The sequence below is a fragment of the Dendroctonus ponderosae genome, unplaced genomic scaffold (assembly GCF_020466585.1).
Source record: "Dendroctonus ponderosae isolate FM_Combo_2020 unplaced genomic scaffold, Dpon_F_20191213v2 Dpon_F_20191213_11, whole genome shotgun sequence".
NCBI lineage: Eukaryota > Metazoa > Arthropoda > Insecta > Coleoptera > Curculionidae > Dendroctonus > Dendroctonus ponderosae.
The window spans coordinates 4402804-4422437 of NW_026017213.1; the positions used below are offsets into that span (position 1 = coordinate 4402804).

General features: G+C 42.1%; 1 protein-coding gene across 1 annotated transcript; it reads left to right on the top strand.

The window, feature by feature from the left end:
* Positions 1-5011: 5011 nt before the first annotated feature.
* Positions 5012-10729, top strand: LOC109534774 (POU domain protein CF1A). Its single transcript, XM_019900562.2, has one exon. The coding sequence runs from the start codon at positions 5289-5291 to the stop codon at positions 6489-6491; it is 1203 nt and encodes a 400-aa protein (XP_019756121.2). The 5' UTR covers positions 5012-5288; the 3' UTR covers positions 6492-10729.
* Positions 10730-19634: the final 8905 nt, after the last annotated feature.

Sequence of the window (19634 nt, forward strand, 5' to 3'; positions counted from 1 at the left end):
AAGTTTAATAAAATTAACGGGAATTGGATGGACGGACGTAAAACTGAACTGAAAAGGGGCGTTGCCTCAAATGGCTTAAAGCATGTCACTGTCATTGATTGTCAATGTCATTGACTGATTTGGCGCGCGTTTTAAACTAGCGTGTTTTTAAAGTTACAAATCTGTCAGTGGGCACATGCGAACCCGAGCATCATCACCGATTTGCACTTAATCAATGCCTGAAACAAAATCACTTTCCGTCTCGAAAGTCATTGCTACTAACTAATGAGCGGGGCAAAAAATGGTATTTATGCAGATGCGTGTCCGGTAATTTGAATAATTCAGTCCGCGTCCCTTTCTCAATGCCATTCAATTCGTCCTGAGACAATTTGGCGATTCTTTAGATATGCGCACGCGATACGACGATGCCTGAAGACTGAGTTAATCATAGAGGACACCGGAGGGATTTAATTAAGCGACACCGTAATGAATGCCAGAAGAAAAAGCTGCCAGAAAGGCCATGGGCGCTTCTAGTGCACAATCATCAAGCGGGCGACAATGTTGGAGTCGATTTTCCGGCCGGGCTCATCAAGTGGCTCATCTTCGATTAGTTAGCGGGTTTTTAGGTGCAAAAAGCAATAATTCCAGCCGGGAAAAATCGGCTAAAACCGGGCATAAAAGTTCGCGTTACACGCTGGCCGGCAATCATGCAAAAACAATTTCGCTTTATATCTTCAGTCGGGGGCCGCGGGCGCGACGCGCAACATGCTTATTACGTTTGCAGACGGTCCTGGCCGCGGGCCATCCCGGTCCTGCCGCGCCGGTCAGCAGAAGCAGCAGCTTTTGATCGGTATCGATCTTCTGATACGATAAAAGGCCTTTTGTTTTGGTTTATTATCCTGCTCCTACTCGTTATGGGCTGCGGTATCTATGGCGCAAATAATGGCAAACCACCACCGCCATGGTACTTAAAATGGGCACCCCAATCGACGAAACTCCGGCACTCAAATGCAAATCGATGGTTTGCGATTTGCAATTGAAATCGTCGAACTAATCGCAATTATTTTACGATCCCTTTTGACTAGCGTTGGCTTACCGACATTAGGCAACAAGTCACTCACTCAAAGGAAGTTGAGGATTGTTGAATTACACCAGGCCGCGATGCCAATTGCTCAATTTTCCCAAAGCCTAACACTTTTCGGACTTCGTTTGCTAACCTGCCAATTCTCCGTCCGTTCGGGTTAATTTAAAAAGAAAAAGTAGGAGGAGCTAACGCTATCAGCCCCAAATATTCGCAATAAAATTCAACTTACTACTGGAGTTCTTAAGAACTGTTAGAATAAGACTATAATCAAAATGCTTTTAGTATTATCAATATAAGTTCCGCGATATATATTATGGACCACAGTGTACCACAACGCCATATTGCTTAGGCAGCATAATTTTTGTTCATCGCGAGAGCAACCTTTTTAGTCAGTCGTCGTTAAATCGCTGCTGATACAGAATCGTTTTCGTGTTCGGAAATCTTCTTTATCATTTATCAATATACTTTTATTCATACAATTGTGTCCACTTTATTTCACCAACAAGAACGTTTCGGATTATAACCGTAACAACCTTCGTCCAACCTCAGCAAACTTGAAAAGAACCTCATTTGGCAACAGTTTTTAGCGAAAAGCGGGAACGATTTCTATATGAATCGACTTTTAATCCCGCCCTAATCACACAAAATGTAAAAATCACTTCCTGTTTTAAATTTCGCCACTGTTGAAAATCAATTCCTCCCCAAAAGTGCGGAAACTTCCAACAGAGCCCTTCCTTAGAGCTTTTTCGAATCAATACATCCCTAGGATGATTGCACGGCTGACACACAGATGGAGCTCGACTACTTATTTCCTAAACCCCGCAGACTCTGAGCCGAGCAGAGATTCCCGATGACTTGCCAAAGGCTTGCGACAATGTAAAATGAAAAATTCGCCTGATTCCAACAGAAAACCATCTGAAAGTCATGAGAATGAAGCAATAAACCACCAAGCTTGACAAAAACCACAAACATTCGATTCGAATTCCCTAAGTATGGTTTTATGGGACGATAAAAATGTAAATGGCACGCGTTTTTATTGATTGGCGCTCCGCATTAAATATGGATAAAGGCCAGACTCGTGTGTGTGTGTGTGTGTTTACCGGTAGTAGTCGATTTTTCGTTTTTCCGCCGCTTTGTGTCACAAGTTTTCCCAGTGCGAAGCCGTGCACAAAAGCGAACGAACGGCCCGAAAAAGCACACACATACACACGCATTTAAGGGGCGAACAATCGAGGATTCGACAGAAAATGCGATTCAGCGGTGCTCCCATTGAAAACAGACAAAATCAGTTTAGAAAGGTGTAGCATAAGCAGGGACGAGAGCGGGTTCAGATCGCCGATAAAAGGTGCATCGAGGGGTGATACACGATGCTCTTTGTATTGGGGAATTTTTTACTTGTCCTGACCCTGGGATGTACCTACGACGTAAAAACAGATAATGGACGAAATGCTGGATGAGGGTTGATGAGAGTTCTTGCAAAGTTCTGCTCTGGATTGTTTTTTTTTCTGCAAAATTAACCAAATGTTCCGAGGCCAAGTGAGAATGTTTCGGACACATCGGGACTGTTCCCCAAAGGTCGCACAACAAGAAAAAGTAGTAGTAGTTTGCAGGTTTCAAATGCATGCTTTTTGCACATGTTGATGGAACTAGGGACGAGGGTTCACAAACTCTTTTGCGCAAAATCGCCCAATTGTTGCCGAAGCATTGCGATTGTTCTCAAACAGGAACAAATTGAAACAAACACAAACGAACATTCGGAGAAAAGTGTTTAATTGGCGCCTAAGTGCGTTAATTACTGTTTGCAAGTTTCGGGAATTCAAAACGCTTCAACAGTCACTCGTCGGTAAATACACGTTTGTAATTATTGTGTTTCTCGTGTATTTCAATTGATATTCACCTCTAATTCACTTTTACATCAATCCACACTTACACAGCTGATCGCAATTAATTACACGTTGGTCAGCCACTAATTATGCTCAATTTGAAGGCGTTTATTCTAATGTATTAATTATTAGCTGCGGTTGTTGACTGGTGATTATCGGAATTTCCCAGCCAACTTTGCCCACACTTCTTCCGAGTCCCGACTGTTCTAAGGGTAGAAACCGGATGATTTTTTGGGAAAAAAACCGCCACTTTAAACTTTCCGCGCCACCTGTTGCCGCCATCCATTCTCAACAAATCATAGTTAGCTGGTGGCAAACAGGGAAATTAACATGGAATTTGCAATACAATGGGGTATCCTGCTCGTCGCCCGACTTATGCATATGGATGTGGTCGCGCCCCATTCACCAACCCCGTAAAATATTCGTTTCGCGAATGTCGACAGGGGGTTAGTCGTGCTATGGGACAGGTAGCTGCCGATGTTCGACCAACTGATATCGCTTACCAAACCGTTTCGTATTTGCTCTAATTGATTTTTAAATTTCCCAAGTGATTTCCCGTCATATCATGTTGCTTCGTCAGTAATCGGGGCGCTTCGGAAGTGAGGTTTTGTTGCCTCGGGTCGCTTCGCGACGCTTTGCCTTTTATCGGCGTGAATCGGATTGTAGTTGCGGTCCCTGCTGTCAACTATGGACGATGGAAAAAAATTTCCAATTCTAAAATTTGCAAAAAACCCAAAAGCTTTAAAATGGAAACTGCTCCGTCCAGTATTTTAAATGGAAAATGCGAGTTTTCTTATTATTTAGTATCGGGTGCTTAGTTTTCGTTGCGAATCGCGGCAAACTTTCCTGATTAGGTTCAACGTCATTAACACAAACAGACCGTTAATTCTTTAGTTGTGAGCCTCTCTAGGGAACCCACCGAAAAATAGGGTCTGAGTCTTTTTTCTTTGAGTGTTAACAAACTCTGAAACGTGAATTATTCAAAAAAATACCTACTCGACCTTTGAAAATATTTCCCAACGAAAAACCAAATGGTAATTCTGGCTTGTATCTAAACAAACATAAGTCTAGGATTCCAGTTTTCATACTAAACCGAGAGTCTGTAAGTCAACAATTTAATTTTTTTATAAAATACTGGGCTTTTTGCAGAGCAGTCGACAATGTGACCTTTAAATGATTTTGAGTGAGCTGCAATTAATGTAAACAATTAAATCGAAAAGTAAATCACTGTCTTCAATTTCGTTATTAATTTGCCGCGATTGTGCAGTTCTGGGCGCAACTGAGAGAGTTAAAAAGTGCCATTTTCGTGGTGGTAAACATGCTGTTAAATTGTGAAGAGAATAGAACAAAAAAATGAGGATGTCACATGGTGGTGAAAAAATGAGCAAAATGAACTGTTCGCCCTCACGATATTTCTTAGGGATTTGGGCACATATCGGTAAATTGACATGGGAAACTCCAGAAATCAATCAAAAAACACCAAGCATCAAGACACCAAATCAATAGTTGTAATATTCTTCCATACTTGCGCAAATTGTACGATTTGATGAAAGGCAAACGTTGAAAACATCAAATGTCCGCTAAGCATCTACATGACTTGCTACTTCTTCCATTGCGCTTTCTTTAACGGCTCAATAGCTAATTTTCTTTAAGATCGTATTTAAAATATGAATCTTCCTAACACTCCGAATGCATCCTCTAGAGCCAGTTCCTTAGCAGCTTTCATCCAAAACCCTCCCAAGTTCTGGACTATAGAGTTAATAATTTTCAACCCATAAATGTTGGTAAAAACTAGGAGAAAATCAAGCGAGAAAAAAGCCTGAGGAGTTTTCCACGTTCCCCGAAACGGTATCGCGTCATTTTCCAGGCCTGCCGTCATATGTGCGATCCGCACGCTCCGTTGCCAAGCTACCGAGTCAACTTGACTGTAAACACTTCCCCGCCAAAGTGGGGAGCGAATGGGGCGGAGCGAGCCCGCGCAAACCAATCGGCGGGCCGGGACGCGTGACGTCAGACGCCTTCAAAGGCTCGCGCACAGGAGGGGTCGCATTGGAGGGGGCAGCGGTGCGAGTCCGGCACATCGAGCCAAGAGCCTAAGCAGTAGTTTAAACAGAGTCGAGGAACGTGCACATTGAGATGCACGTAACGTATGAGCGTAGTGGCTGTAGCATATGATACTGTTTGTGGCTGTAGTGGCATTCGTGGCGTCATTGGCGCGTGTTTGTTTTGTGCAGTAAAAGGGCAATACAGTGGTCAACATTTTCGATTTTCTGAGAAACAGTGCTGCGTTCAAAGTGTACGAGCCCGAGGACAGTGTCGGCTCCCCGCGGCCCTTGCAGGGCATGGCGGCCACCACATACCTTCCGGCTAGTAGTGCGGTTTCAGATCTAGAAGGAAGTGCCTTAGGGATGAATATAGTTGGGGGATACGCCGCCTCGCCCAGGTCGGCAGCGGACGCTAGTGAAATGAAATATCTGCCGCAACATCACAACCATCACCATCACATAGCGAGTTCGCCGAGTCCCGGTGGACATGCAGCGATGTCGCTGTCGGCGGCGAATCCCTGGGTAAGTTTGCAACCGGGCGCCGATCCGTGGGCGGCCTCAATGGCAGGAATGCACCACCATCCCCATCATCAGGACGTAAAGCCGCTGTCGCAACAAGCGGAGATGATGCACCATCAGAGGCAGCAGCAACAGAGCATGGGCTCGCCTCATGGGTGGCCTGGTCCGGTCGCCTCTGCCCACTACCATCAAGGGGGCGCCGGCTCGCCATTGCACCAATACCATACGGTAATGAACGGAATGTTGGCGCACCACCAAGGCACCCCCCAATTGCACCACTCGTTGCATAGAGACATGCAAAGCCCGCACCATCCCCAACACCCTGATAGGGACGTTAGTGGTGGCGAGGACGAAACACCGACCAGTGACGACTTGGAGGCTTTCGCCAAGCAGTTCAAACAGCGTCGGATAAAGCTGGGCTTCACTCAGGCGGATGTGGGCCTTGCGCTGGGCACCTTGTACGGAAATGTGTTTTCGCAAACGACGATCTGCCGGTTTGAGGCGCTGCAGCTCAGCTTCAAAAACATGTGCAAATTGAAGCCGCTGCTCCAAAAGTGGCTGGAAGAGGCCGACTCGACGACCGGCTCGCCCACCTCCATAGATAAAATTGCCGCTCAGGGCCGCAAGCGGAAAAAGCGCACCAGCATAGAGGTGTCGGTCAAGGGCGCCCTAGAGCAACACTTCCACAAGCAGCCCAAACCCTCCGCCCAGGAGATCACCTCGCTGGCGGACAGTCTCCAGCTGGAGAAGGAGGTTGTGCGGGTTTGGTTCTGCAATCGTCGCCAGAAAGAGAAGCGAATGACGCCGCCCAATACACTGGGCGGCGAAATGATGGAAGGCATGCCGCCGGGCGGCCACATGCATCCCGGCTACCCGCACCATCCAGACATGCACGGGTCGCCCATGGGCCAGCACTCGCATAGCCACAGTCCGCCCATGCTCTCGCCCCAAGGCATGAGTCACCAGTTGGCCGCCCACTAGCACGTAGCCCACTGGGCCTCCCTTATCCACCACAACGACAACGGCTAATGACGACTGCCGCCCTGGGCGGCCTCACTACCTCAAAAGGACTGTGTTCAGCATCCCTAGGCCGTTGAGGAGGCTCAAGTGGACTCACATTGACTAGACATAGACTCAAAGACAAGCGCGAGTGAGTACTAGTACCTTTAGATTCTTTAGACCCGTGCGGTTTGTACCTACAATGTACATTGTTGTAAATAGTCAAAGTGATAGCCGTCGGTCGTCGACGGTACTGTAATATTATAGTATCTAGTAGAATTTTTTTGCAAATGGACCTTCTACAGGGCGGCGCGCTCAAGACAGCCCTAGTCCTTATCTCCACTCAATTCTATCGCGATCATTTTCCGGTGCTCAAATTGTCACTTCATTATACAGAGACTTTCCGGGTGTGGTTTTCGTAGCTTTAAAAAGTTGCCACTTCACAAGGTCCTCATATCTCAGTGCGTTTTGCCAGCTCTTGATCAATTTGCTCAATTTACGTCGACTCCGAACAGTTTTTAACGTTTCCCTACTTTACCCAGTAGTTCAACAGTATTGCTGCAGATCTGGGCCCCTACGCATTTTGCCTCCAAAGCCACTTTCGGATTGAAATTTGCCTTTTATTATTACCAGTTTTCTTCTTTAAACTCTTAGCTAATAGAGGCAGTTTGGCACATATTTTACTTTCAATAGATTCAGAAAAGTGTCTCAACATGATCCTACTCAGCCTACACCTCCGCTTTCTTCATTTACTCTCAACCCATTAATTTGGCAACATTTCGTCAAACGGTGCCGAAAATCTATTCGGCACAGACAACATACTCAACATACTTTCAATGTACAGGGTGTCCCAAGATTTTAGGGAGTGCGTAGGCAACTCTCAAATTTACTTGCATGTTATAACTTTAAATTATTTAAAAATCATCTATCGACTTAGAAGAATCACGGTACACTTGCGTATCTTCCCATGAGGTCCAAAATTAAATGGCACAAAGTGGGGCACCACGTACACGATATTTTCGCTAAAATAGTTTCATCCAGCTCTCAGTAGCACGTTTAAGGCAGGTATTTAAACGATTGCTCGACTGGCTATCAACATAGCAAAAAAATCAAGAGAACTACCAAAGCAAATGCGAACGTATCTTGGAAAAACACAGCGAAACTGAGTGGGGTCCCAGCAATGTTTCATGGTACTTAGAAGGTACTTCATTTGAAAGCACATAGCAATTAAATCGTCCCCCACTTCTGGGAGTCTGTGTACACTCAAAGGCATTTTCAGAACTTTTCTTCGTTTTTGTCCCGCTTAAAGAATTGAAGATGCCAAAACTGCGCATCATACTGCCGCAAATTATGAATCTCTAATTCAACATCTATAAAGAGGGTCTTTAGCAACATTAACCGATCTGATTTTTTAAACCAACTAAAGAGTGCATTTGATATGTGAAGAATAGACAGCCGGGCATTATTTCCACCCCAGATCTTCCGGCAACTACGTTTTCGGATTGATCTGGCCAGCACGAAATCCCGATCTAACATCACTTGACTGAATTCAATCCAAATTTTAATAGCATGTCAACACGCCACAGTTTTACTCTGAAACTTAATGAAGTGACAGTGAGAGCAATTAGAAAAAAGAGCGATTAGAACAAACAACTCTAATAGAAATTGATATCTAGGATTCTCTTGATCGAACCACCTTGTAAATATGATATAATATAATTCTTTAAACGCCTCCGCCTGGTTTAGGCGGATCGAGTGCGGCCGATGAAGGGTTCGCAATTTTAAGTGCGAACGGATCAACTCTAGTCCTTAATTTTATCATGGCGATTGGATGATGGACGTGTTCGGCCCCTGATTGGGCGAAATCCAGGCAAAATGTCACGAAACAAACAACGAACTGTCCACCAATCAATTTCGCTTCTCCAGCTCAGTCTAGATGTATAAAAACCGGTGCGGGGGAGTTTCGCTCCCCCCAAAAATACAATCAGGAACCACTCAGCGACCGTACTGTAGAGGGCGCAACGTGATTTGTATTTTTTAAAGTTACTTATTAAATGGGACGGTTCTCGAATGCAACAATTTAAGTCGTAAGTTTATATGTATAGAATGTCGTCGTACATATTTATAAAAGAAATTATAAGAGAGTTGTTTTCAGTTGTTATTCTTTCTTTTGGTTATTGTCGTGCAGTTTGTTTCTCACTAATTGTTTGAATTACAATCTTTTATAAGAGTTGTTGTCGATTAAGAGCTAAAAACGCTTATTAGATGGTACGAAACTAGTGTTGCCTCCGTTCAATTGTGCAGTGTGGTTCGAGCATGTGCGCCCATTTTTGCCTGCTCCGACCAGCTGGTAAGTTCTTATTCAATCTTTTTTGTTGTCGTAATTACCGAATAAACACAGCTATTGTGAGGGTCGAACCCTCACACCTGTTCGACGGTAATCCGCCCGTGTAAATATCCCGTCATCGACGGGGACACTGATTTTTCCACTTTTGATTGGAAAACATTCCTTTAAATGACGCGTTTTGCTGTGTTACTTCAGACATTCCAGGTTTCCGTAGTTTTGTGTGTTTGTTCATTGGCTTATTTGGTGTAAATAGATGCACGATTCTTCAGTTGGTTCAAGGTTTACTCAGTTTGACTTCTTCAGGAGTGACTAGAAAGATCATTAATTGCGTTTCTTTGAAGTCAACATTAGTGTTTTTGATGCAGCTTCAGGAAAATTGACGCGCTTCTAATTTAGTTGCTCGATATTTGCGTTTAACATCTTTTCTTCAACCAGCGACTTTTTCTGGTTGCCAATTGGTGCGTTTGAATGGAATGAAGCTATTACTATCTAGATTTCTTCTATCAGCGTCCATCAGCTACTTTTCTTCAAATCATGAAAAAGCCTTTGAAGGAATTCTATTCCCATTCCGAAAACCAATTTGCGCGACTCTTCCAGTTCATCTGCCTACTTTCGTTCCAAACTCCCTCTTTTTCAAGCTCTTTTTCCTTGGCTCTCTAGTAATCTTCAATTTTTCTCTTCCTCACTTTGAATGGAGCAACACTGTTGGCACAACCAATCGGCTCAAATCCGTAATATCAAAAGTTGCAAACTGCACGAATGCCACCGTTTGGTGGCTTAGTCTAAGTGTCAAAAAATCCCTCAATCTTAGATGTTTGTTAATTGTGCGGTGGGAGGCGGCAGACTGTCCAGTGTTCTTCAGCTCAAAGCTCAACTGTTGCCCGATGTTCGACATTTGAACAGATTCAAAGCCAAAATCGCGTTGAGCTGATCCGGTGAAGATGCCGGGCAGTTTGTCCGGTTAGAAACGTTATTGTATTGTTTTAGAAATTTTATTTTGTGCGCTGGATTATTTTAATGTTCTTTATTGCCGGTGATTTACAATAGGAGTTTTCGTTTGTTAGTATATAGGCAGGGTTTTGCGTCCAGTGCACAAGTTTGTAAGTTTCGGCAGGTTTTTTCCGTTGTCCGGGCAAAAAAACCAGTTTAGGCATGATTGCAACGACATAATGGCCAGCACCATGAATAATCGTATTCGGCTGACATTTTAATTTATACCTGGTGTTTCCGAAAATAAATTGACTGAAAAAAAGCATTAATCAATAGCGGATAAAGATCTACACATAGAAAAAGCAGAACGGCACCGAAAAACCTGTTGAAAACCACTCGTTTTACCTATGTGACTTTCGTTTAGTTAACTTATGTGCAATGATGATGATAGTTTTGTTGAATCCGAAGGCGAGCGAGGAAGACAGCGAGACGCAGCAGAAGAAGAAACCTGTATACCGGATACTTTTAAGTACAAGTTGTTTTAATCTTAGATTGGTCTATAAATTTTAAGGGATTTTGTTAAAAAGGAATTCTGTTCAAAGCTGTACACCGAAAGCGGGTCCACCGAATAAAACCTGTTTGCCAACAGGTGTGTGTGTGTGTGTATAGTCATGATCGAGTATCGATATCTTCTCTCGAGGATTTCTTTCTGTTAGTCCTCGGCAGGTTCTCTTTGCATTTCACCATCTAACAAACAAACTATCGATGCTCGAGCCTTTAACAAACAATTCGCAAACGCTAGAAGAAAATTTATAATTTATTTTTCTGTTTTCCCCTTTGTGAAAATGTATAAAATATTGTTACATATTATTATATAGAAAAGATAATATCTTTGTGTATATTGTATTTTTATGAATGTCCAAAAATAAAAAATAAAGTAAGACTGTTTATAAATTAGCACTCGCCTTTTATTTGTTCGACTGTTTAGGCGCTTTCGGTGCTAAACTACATCTAAAACAACCGGCTGAAGAGATGCTAATTGAGATTGGCAGCTAGGAGTGGTAGCAGACACTGCTGAAAACTTATAGGCAAGTTTTCTTATCTCTTGATGCTTTTTCCAGTTGCTTAATCAACTGTATGCTCTACAAGGTTGTTAAATTTATGTCCAATAAAATTTTATGAGAGGAACAAGGCGCAGGGTAGACCACTCGTGTTAATAAGAGAGAGGCATTGTTTCGCTCATTAATGTTCAAAATGTGGGATATTTGAAATGTAGGTACTTATTTAAACCTTGAAGGTTTCAAGTCAAATGAAAAAACTTTGCAAAGTTTCAATCGGAAATTTTAATTTAAAAAGTCGTCAAGTCATTTTTAAAGCCTCTTTGAACCTAAATCGCATGGAGTTGTCCATGTGAAAATAGCAAAATAAATTCAACTGAACTATTTTACAAGCTTTGCTTTTCAATCAATCGAACATTCTCCTATCAGCTCGCAAACTTTAATTGTTTTAGCAGAATCTTTAATTAGTTGAGTCAAATTGCTTAATCAACTAGGTATCTTCTCTCTAAGGTTGTTAAATTTATGTCCAATAAAATTTAAATTTAATACAGGAAAGACTATTTAGTAAGAGAAAGGCATTGTTTCTCAATTCAATTGATTTCGTTTCTTCGTTTCTCCAATTTTTAAATTCACTAGTAAATATCTTTGAGCCAAAATCCCAAAAGTTCTCGATTTGAAAATTGCAAAAAAAAATTGCTTTGAAGTTTAAAAGTAGAAAGTTTCAATAAAAAATCTTCTTGAAACAAACTTTTTTGAAATCTGTCGAACTTTTTTGCATCAGCACGAAAAATAAAAACGCAAATTTGACTAGTTTTAGACAGTCGACACTCTTTTAAGCTAATTAATCAAGCAACGATAGGCATGGTTGTTAAATTTAAATTAGTCTCCAAGTCAGTTTCATGAGAGAAACAAGGCACAAGTATTCTGGTCAAAACATACTTTTGCAAAAAAAATTAAGAAGAAATTTGAACTTTTGGTTATTGGCTTTGGTGGTTTTAAGTCATCACATCAAGATCAATAATAAACAGCTTTGCATTTTTGAAAGCTTCTGAAGTTTTCAGTCGAAAACAACCATAAAAGTGGAAATGTACCACTTAGAAGATCAAAACCTCGCATAATTTAGAGTCTGATTTTTTTGCAAACATTTCAGGTAGTTGAAACATCATAATGTTTCAACTTTTTATTGGGGAATTTAGAAATTCGGTGATTTCTGAATGCAATCCAGAAGGTGCAAGTTCAGGAAATTGTTTTGTGAAAAATCCATCTGGAAGTTCACACTTTTAAAGTACACACACACAATAACCAAAGAATTATACGGAAAATAAAGCAAACCCATATTAATTGTAAGAATTAGATTTTTTTGGAGTTCGTGCAGTTTTGAGAACTTTCATCGAGTATAATTTTCAATGTCCATTTTCATGGCGCAAGCTTTTGGTTGGCGAATCTGGAAAACTTGATATTTGAATTATTTTCCGAACTTTCCTACGTTTTCCAAACATGGAAAATATACTTCATTCCAAGAACTTTGAACTTAACACCAAAAACTTTAAATATTTTCTGATATCCACACGAACGCCTGCAAGTAAAGTCTAGAAAACAAATAAGCAACAGACAACTAAGGTTTACATTTTGTCCTATAACTGCAGAGTTTTATGAAATCCTATATGAATTGAAAACATGATTTTAGAAACTCAAAATATGACACTTTCCTTGGTTTGAGTGCTTAGAACATCGTCTTATTAGAACTTCACCGGAATGTCTCGATGTCTTCCAATTGTCGCCATTAGTAGACTATTTTGTGTCTTAAAAAAGCTAAACCAATCCAAATGAAATAACAGAAAATTATAAGCAAGAAAGAATATTTGAAACCTGGAAAACTTTACGCATAAATCCCTGAGCGCATTTACTAAATATTCCATCTAGAACTGAAGAAACTCAAGAATGAGCCCATTACAAGTAGACCAGTAGGTACAGATCTCGAAATGTGCGAATCTCAGGCACCCCCGGACCGGTTTTGAGCCTATCGGCTCTAATCAGTTGTTCGAGGTGTTTTGTGCCGACGTAAATACATGGGCGAAATAAAGTGGCAGGTTTCGGGAGTGTTATTTTCTATGGTAAAGCCAGCTGATGAGAGCCAATAGGTTCGAAACCGGCCCTCCGGGGTGTCTGAACAGCACATTTCGACATCGGCACATAAAAAATCCTTGCCGGTTCTGTTGAATAAACAGACAGACAGTCAGACATTAAAAGGTTGAACTGAAAATGCAAGTGTTTCCACCTGAAGAGCCCATTCAACTGAATGAAATCCGACCGCTAGGTACCAAAAAGTCAAGCCATTTGACGGAACCCCTTTTGTTCGTTCTCGTGTTTGAAGTGGAACCTTGAGAGACTGAATCGGGTACGGTACCGAAATTTATAGACGCGGTCGTGTTGTTAGCCCCAGGTGAAAATCGTATAACTCAAGTGTAGGATCCGCTTAAACACACCTAAACGAAAAAACGACGACATAGCCAAAAAGATTCTCGGAACCGAGGTTAAATATATGAGATGGGTCTAATGTTTGTTTCGTTTTCTTTCGGTTCGTATGCGGAATGTCTTGCGAGGGCGCCTAAAAAAACAACGGGGAAGGAAAATTAATAAATTCCTGTTTCAGATTAGGTAAGAGCCCGATTTCGACCACTTCGATACTCTAGTTCTTCAGCCCGAATCGTTGTGGCCGCCTTGAACAGGCGCGCACGTCACATTCCATTACCAGAAAAAAACTTATTTACCTTATTATTATAATTAGCTTTATAATGGGCAGTCAGCAGGTTTTGTGATCGATTACCGGCCTGCATTATAATTAAAAGATATGTCAAAATATGTAACACCTCGTTACGTTCCGAACCGGTAATCGGCTAATTAAATTTCAAATTTAACCGAAGGAGTGCGGACTTTTTTTGCCCCGATATTCAGTAAGTAAAAACGACAAAATTTGGTCCACAGCAGCGGAACACTAGGCTCAAAAGAATCTAGTCAACTAGCTATTAAGTCATATTGGGATTAATTAAGCGACCATTAGACGACTGGTGAACTGTGAAAAATCAAAACATTCGCCGCTTGATTAATTACGCCTAATAATGGGACTTAAATCAGATAAAGTGCTTTCAATGGTAAAAAATGCCGCCTTCAATCTGGATGCCCTTATTGTGAACTGTTGAGCCCATATTATCCTGGGCCCGCACCACTAATCAATGATCACCGTTATGGGAATGGAAAAAAATCGTTTCTCGGACTGCTATAATTGACCGGACAAGACACAAAAACTACTTATTATTAAACCACTGATTTTTTGTGCTTTCACGCGTGCTTGCAACACCAAACAAATTTTTCCCGTGGGCCTAAAAACAGTGAAAACTCACCAAATTCAAAAACCATTTATTTGCAACTTGATAAGATTGCTATCGATTGGATCGAGGGTGACGCTGATTGAAATCGAAACCAAAATCGGCTTATTTGTGCTTTTTTTCGCCTACAACAACATTTGAATAGACATTTGGAAAATAATGGACAATGGGAATATTCAAATTGGGCCGACGAATAAATAGGGGGACCTTTATTGACATTAATGAAATGTTTTGCATATACCAATATCCGTCACATGTACAATGCGTTACTGTGCGTTTTTTTCTGCATAAACAAACAAGGCGCCTCTAGTTTGGATTATTGTTTTCCCGTGTACCAAACAGGGATATCAGGGAGCAGGGCAACCATAAACATCAGTAAACTGTGAGAAAAATTACAATTGCCGATCAGGAAATTTGAAATATCAGGCAACGTAGGTAAAGCTTAAGCCCTCTGGATTGAGCCCTCAAAAGTGAACAACCCGACCTGGCCATATAAAGACGAGTTTTCAGGTCCGATCCGAGAGATTAGGGAACAAAGCAGCTTCCTCGGTGTCATTTGATCGAAAAATCAATTGGAATAAAGACGCAAAAATGCCGCTGGAAAACCCCCCAACAATTGAAACCGTCCGGTTAGTAACGGTAATCGTATGCAGGGCAATGATGTGACATGTTTGATATGCAAATTCGGAAACAATACAGTGGAAAAATGTCGGTCGCATTAATTACACAAAGGCCCCGACCCGTCGCCCCCCAGAGTTTAATGAAATACAACCCCGCAATACAAGGTCCGATCTATCGGCTCAACCAAACCATCATCCATTCAGCGATTTGACTGGAATTATTGCAATTAATCGCACTCTTAAGCTAACAAGCCCATAATAGTTACACGGTTGACGGACACCACAAACCACACAAAAGTACCAATCGAACCCTATTGCGCGTATCGGGTTGCATGTCGTCGCTGATTTCGGAACCACTCGACCGTTTTATATTTCATTAATAACGATAACAGCTCGTAAATGGGCTTTAGCAGAACACTAATGACATACTAATTGTATTTATTGACTGTCAGGTGGCTTAGAAATGGGTTGTATTGACACGCCACATTCACGCTAGACTTAGCCCTAGACGCACAGGTATGGCTAGTGGTTCCAAAAGATGGCCAGGTGTAAAATGTATCAGAAGTGAGCCGAGCACAGCCTCATTTAGCATTAATGGAACCCATCAGAAACCCCAAATTCGTTCAAATATATCCAAAACATCCAAGTGTTCGGTTCTCAGTCTGCTTATTTATTGGATGGTTTCAATTGTTCTTCCTTTTGATGCTCAACTTCTTCGCTTCAGCCAGCGAATTTCCATTTCAACCAATTGACGCCTAATTGAATTTGAATTGATTGCCATTTACTTAATTATATTTTTTATGGGTATCAATATCACTGCGCGCAATTATCCCCAATTAGGTCAGCAATTTGCCTCCATAGGTGCCAATCATGTGCAATTAGCCGATGGCTGATGCTCACCTTTCACACCAGCTAAACAATTAGTCTTTCTACTACTGTTTCAAAATAACCAGTTAAAGGGTTTCTACCAAAAACATTAATAGATAAACTAAGCTAGACGAACATTTAAAAAACCCAACATTGATTTCTGTATCATCAGGGGTAATATGAATGCAAAACATGTAAAGCGCGTAAAACACTGAGTGAGTGAGAAACCTTCGAGGCTTCAAGCATTAGCTCTGATTTTGTTGGCAGCGATTTAAGCTCTTCACGGGACCAGTAGGATCTTTGTAAACCCTGTCTTTCATTTGCGACCGAATTGAAAAATCCAGAGGATTGAAGTCTGGGCGTCCGGGTGGCCAAGCAAAAACGCCCCCAAGGAAAATCCAACGATTTGGAAAAGTTCCTACAAAGTAGGCACGCAACAGCCGATAAGGCGTACCTAAACCAAAGTTTTATCCTTAAACGAAATGGAACTTATTCAGGCAACTAGGAGAGATTTAGTGGAAGAAAAAAGTATTATCATTCGTTTGGTACCTACTCTTATAGGAAATGGGCAAAACGTAAACGAGTAGCAATTCTGAACAGGACTGAAACGACCGAAAAATCTCGGACGCAAAGATCCTGATTCTCCTGAGTGATTGTGCACATTTCTATTGTTGCTCCCGTGCAAAAGTTTAAACAATCACCCAGTTTCCATCCCGAAAAGTACCCAGATTCCCCTATTGCGCCCATAAATCTCAATATCGGCGAGCATGTTCCAATATTGTCTCCTTTCGGGGCCCAGAAGCTGCCGCGGTTTTGTATCAAGTGTATTGTTTGTCCGGACGTTTACCATAAAGTAAACTGAAAAGCAGCGTTTGGCACAATCAGATTAAAGCCATTTGAATACGTTAAAAATACAATGACCGAGGGGCTGCCGATGCTTCTGCTGCTTACTTTTCTCTTGTACTTTGTTCTTTACCATTGGGATTTATGTGTTTTTGAACGAAGCGAAACGCTAGACAAAACCGATTTGGTTCAGACGATTTAGTGAGGTGGAAATCGGACGCGATTAAGATAGAACCCATAGTGGTTCTAGTGGCGATAATGCAACCCATTTTCGGGTGATTGACAAATTTATTCGGAAATAATCGCGTCCAAACAAGGCTGACAGTCGATGGCAGTTAATTTTCAGCCATTACGCGAACCCGTGTCGCCTTATCGGGCTGATAAGGGGCCGGCGAACCGTAAGCGCAATTTTTAATGCAAATAACGCCCGATACGCGACGACACTGAAAGCGGGCGTTACCACTGATAACGAATTGCTTCCCATTTTTTGCGCAACTGAACCCAAATAATTTTGCAAACTGTTTTTCAGTGAAGCAAGATTTCCACCGACAAAGTCCTGCAGCGCATTCTCTCATAGGAAAACCGGCGAGATGTGGGCCAGCGAGAAATCGTCGCAAAAAGTGAATGAAACAGTTTAATAATTGCTTTCCCATGGAAGTCGCGCCTCATAGATGATTCATATACAATGGCTTATCTTTGCTCGATTTTGCAACCGCTTGTTGCATTATTCGCAGGCTCTTCTGCCCAACTTTTATTTCAGCTTTCATGCCAAACGACTACACAACCTATTTGGCCAATCGGGTCAATTCAGCGACAATCAACCGTTGCCTTGTTCTACACAACAAATTACTTATATCGACCAATTACGAGGCACTTCTTTCCATTTACAAGGCTTACCACATTCGGCCTTAATTAAAATCGCTTAGTTGCTAAAACCAGCTAAAAATGTCGCCGTTGCAATTGCTAGAACGGCGAGACTAAAGTCCTTTCGGATTTGCTGGCAACGTGCTCATAAGGGTTGAATGCCCATAATTAATTAATTTTTTGATTAGCACCATCTTAAGTTATCAGCTCATTAACAGCCACACGTTTTTCAGTCCCAGATCGTCTGTGGGCGTGCCGCCAGCACCAATCTAAATCCTTATCTATTGCGGAACCATCCGTTAATTAGTTCGTTAATAATTTCGACTGGTTGGTTGGAAAAAATGTCACCGAAGAAGCATTCGAAAGTCCCAAACCATCGGTGTGAATTGCCATTGTTTTATGGGCCCGCCCACACCCATCAGTCTCCTTCGTGGTGAATAACCACCATCCTCAATTAAAGGATTTCCATGGTTCCGTTAACAAGGCGCGCAACCATTTTTTTTATGATTTACGGGTGCGATCTCGCTCAGCACGCAACCGTGTGCGTTCGTAATTATTATGGTATTGTTTGGTGTTGGGTTTGCGTGGAAAAGCGGTGAAAAACGCCAAGGCTTATCAATGCATTGAAAATGCCCATTATCCTCGTCATGGGCCGATTTCAGACCGTGACGATCAAGAATGTGTTCGAATATGGAAGAAATTACCAACGAAACAAACGCACCCGTGACTTACCTAACTAATTAAAACTGTTAATGAATTAGATCGCTTTAAGTTTCGTGAAGCTTTTCTGCGTTTTCATGAGAACCACTCGAAGAATAACTCGATGATTTTCCAAGAGTTTTTCTTACAGGCAGAGTAAACTGAAGCAAACCCATTTTTAGTCCATCGTGAGTTCAAAACTACTCAACCTTTTGAGCCACTTTGCTGGCCAAGACGTTCGAAAGCCTCTATGAAGCCGCGCCACAAGCCAAAATACTTTTTTTCTATCCCAGAGGGTGTTTGAGCAATAACTTTGCGAAAATAGGTCGACAAAAGCAGTAGATCAGAGGTTTGTACGCAGCTGAAGCGTTTAAATTGGCCAAAAGTCAGCAAAAGCAGCGATTTTAGCGTGAACACTGGCCCCGACAGAACAAAGTGTACACTTTTAAGGCACCCAATAAAGATCTTTGTAGCTGGGCTAGATAGTAGAGAACTGCATCTACAGCTTCCTTCACTACGGTGAAGCAAAAATGGAAAAGAAACTGCTATTCTTACACTTCCGTGGCGTCGTTCCGGTCAAAGAAGCGGAACTAATGATGAGTTTTCCAAGGCGTTGATCGCCTCAAAGTATGAAGCCACAACAAAACAACCCGAACCTCAGCCAAAAAGAATCGAATCATGCAAAACAATTGCGACGCTGCTGCTGCTTGACCTCGTGATGGCCAGCGGCAATGTGATTCTACAGTGGGTGGAGCTCCAGGTGGTGCAGCAAGTGCAGTAGCAGCAGGAACAATGCCGACGACGCAGCCCGACTATCTGCCATCGAATCTCGCAACACAGCAGCAGGAACACATCGAAGCGAATCGATGAAGAATGGCCAAAAGGGCCGATTGCAGTGGCGGCACCAATCGACAATTGAAGAATATTTGCCAGAATCTTGCGGTTTTGCCCCACGATTCTTCCAGCAGGAAACTTAATGAGAAGCAGTAGGAAAATGGGAACAGATGTTCATCACTAAGACTAATGGGATTAGAGTGCAAATGCCCAAAACTCCCTAGAGATGTGCATGCGCTAAGAAGCAATAATTTGCCTCCATCAGCAAATGACTGATCAACCCGATGCATGTTAAATGAAGACTTACCTGCATTGGATATTGTCAATTTGCAATACGGCGATTGTTATCGATATTAGTGCATAATTACAACATTATGGCCTCAATAGCAACGAATTTTCGTAAAATACGTTCAATTAAAATCCACCTCCTAGCAGCCGGAGCATTGAAAGCTAGCAGGCCAATTAAAGGAAGGATGAGCAAATATCGTGCGTCTCGCTAGAATAACTCTATTATTTGCCATTATCAGATCGAAAAAGCTGCGGAGGACATGCCGTCCCGCTAATTGTGTTGCGTGATGCATCGGAAAAGTGCAAAAAAACCCATGGAAAATTGCTGGGTACTGTTAAATTTACTGTTCGCTGCCACCATTTAATGGTGCGAATGTGATCCAAACACT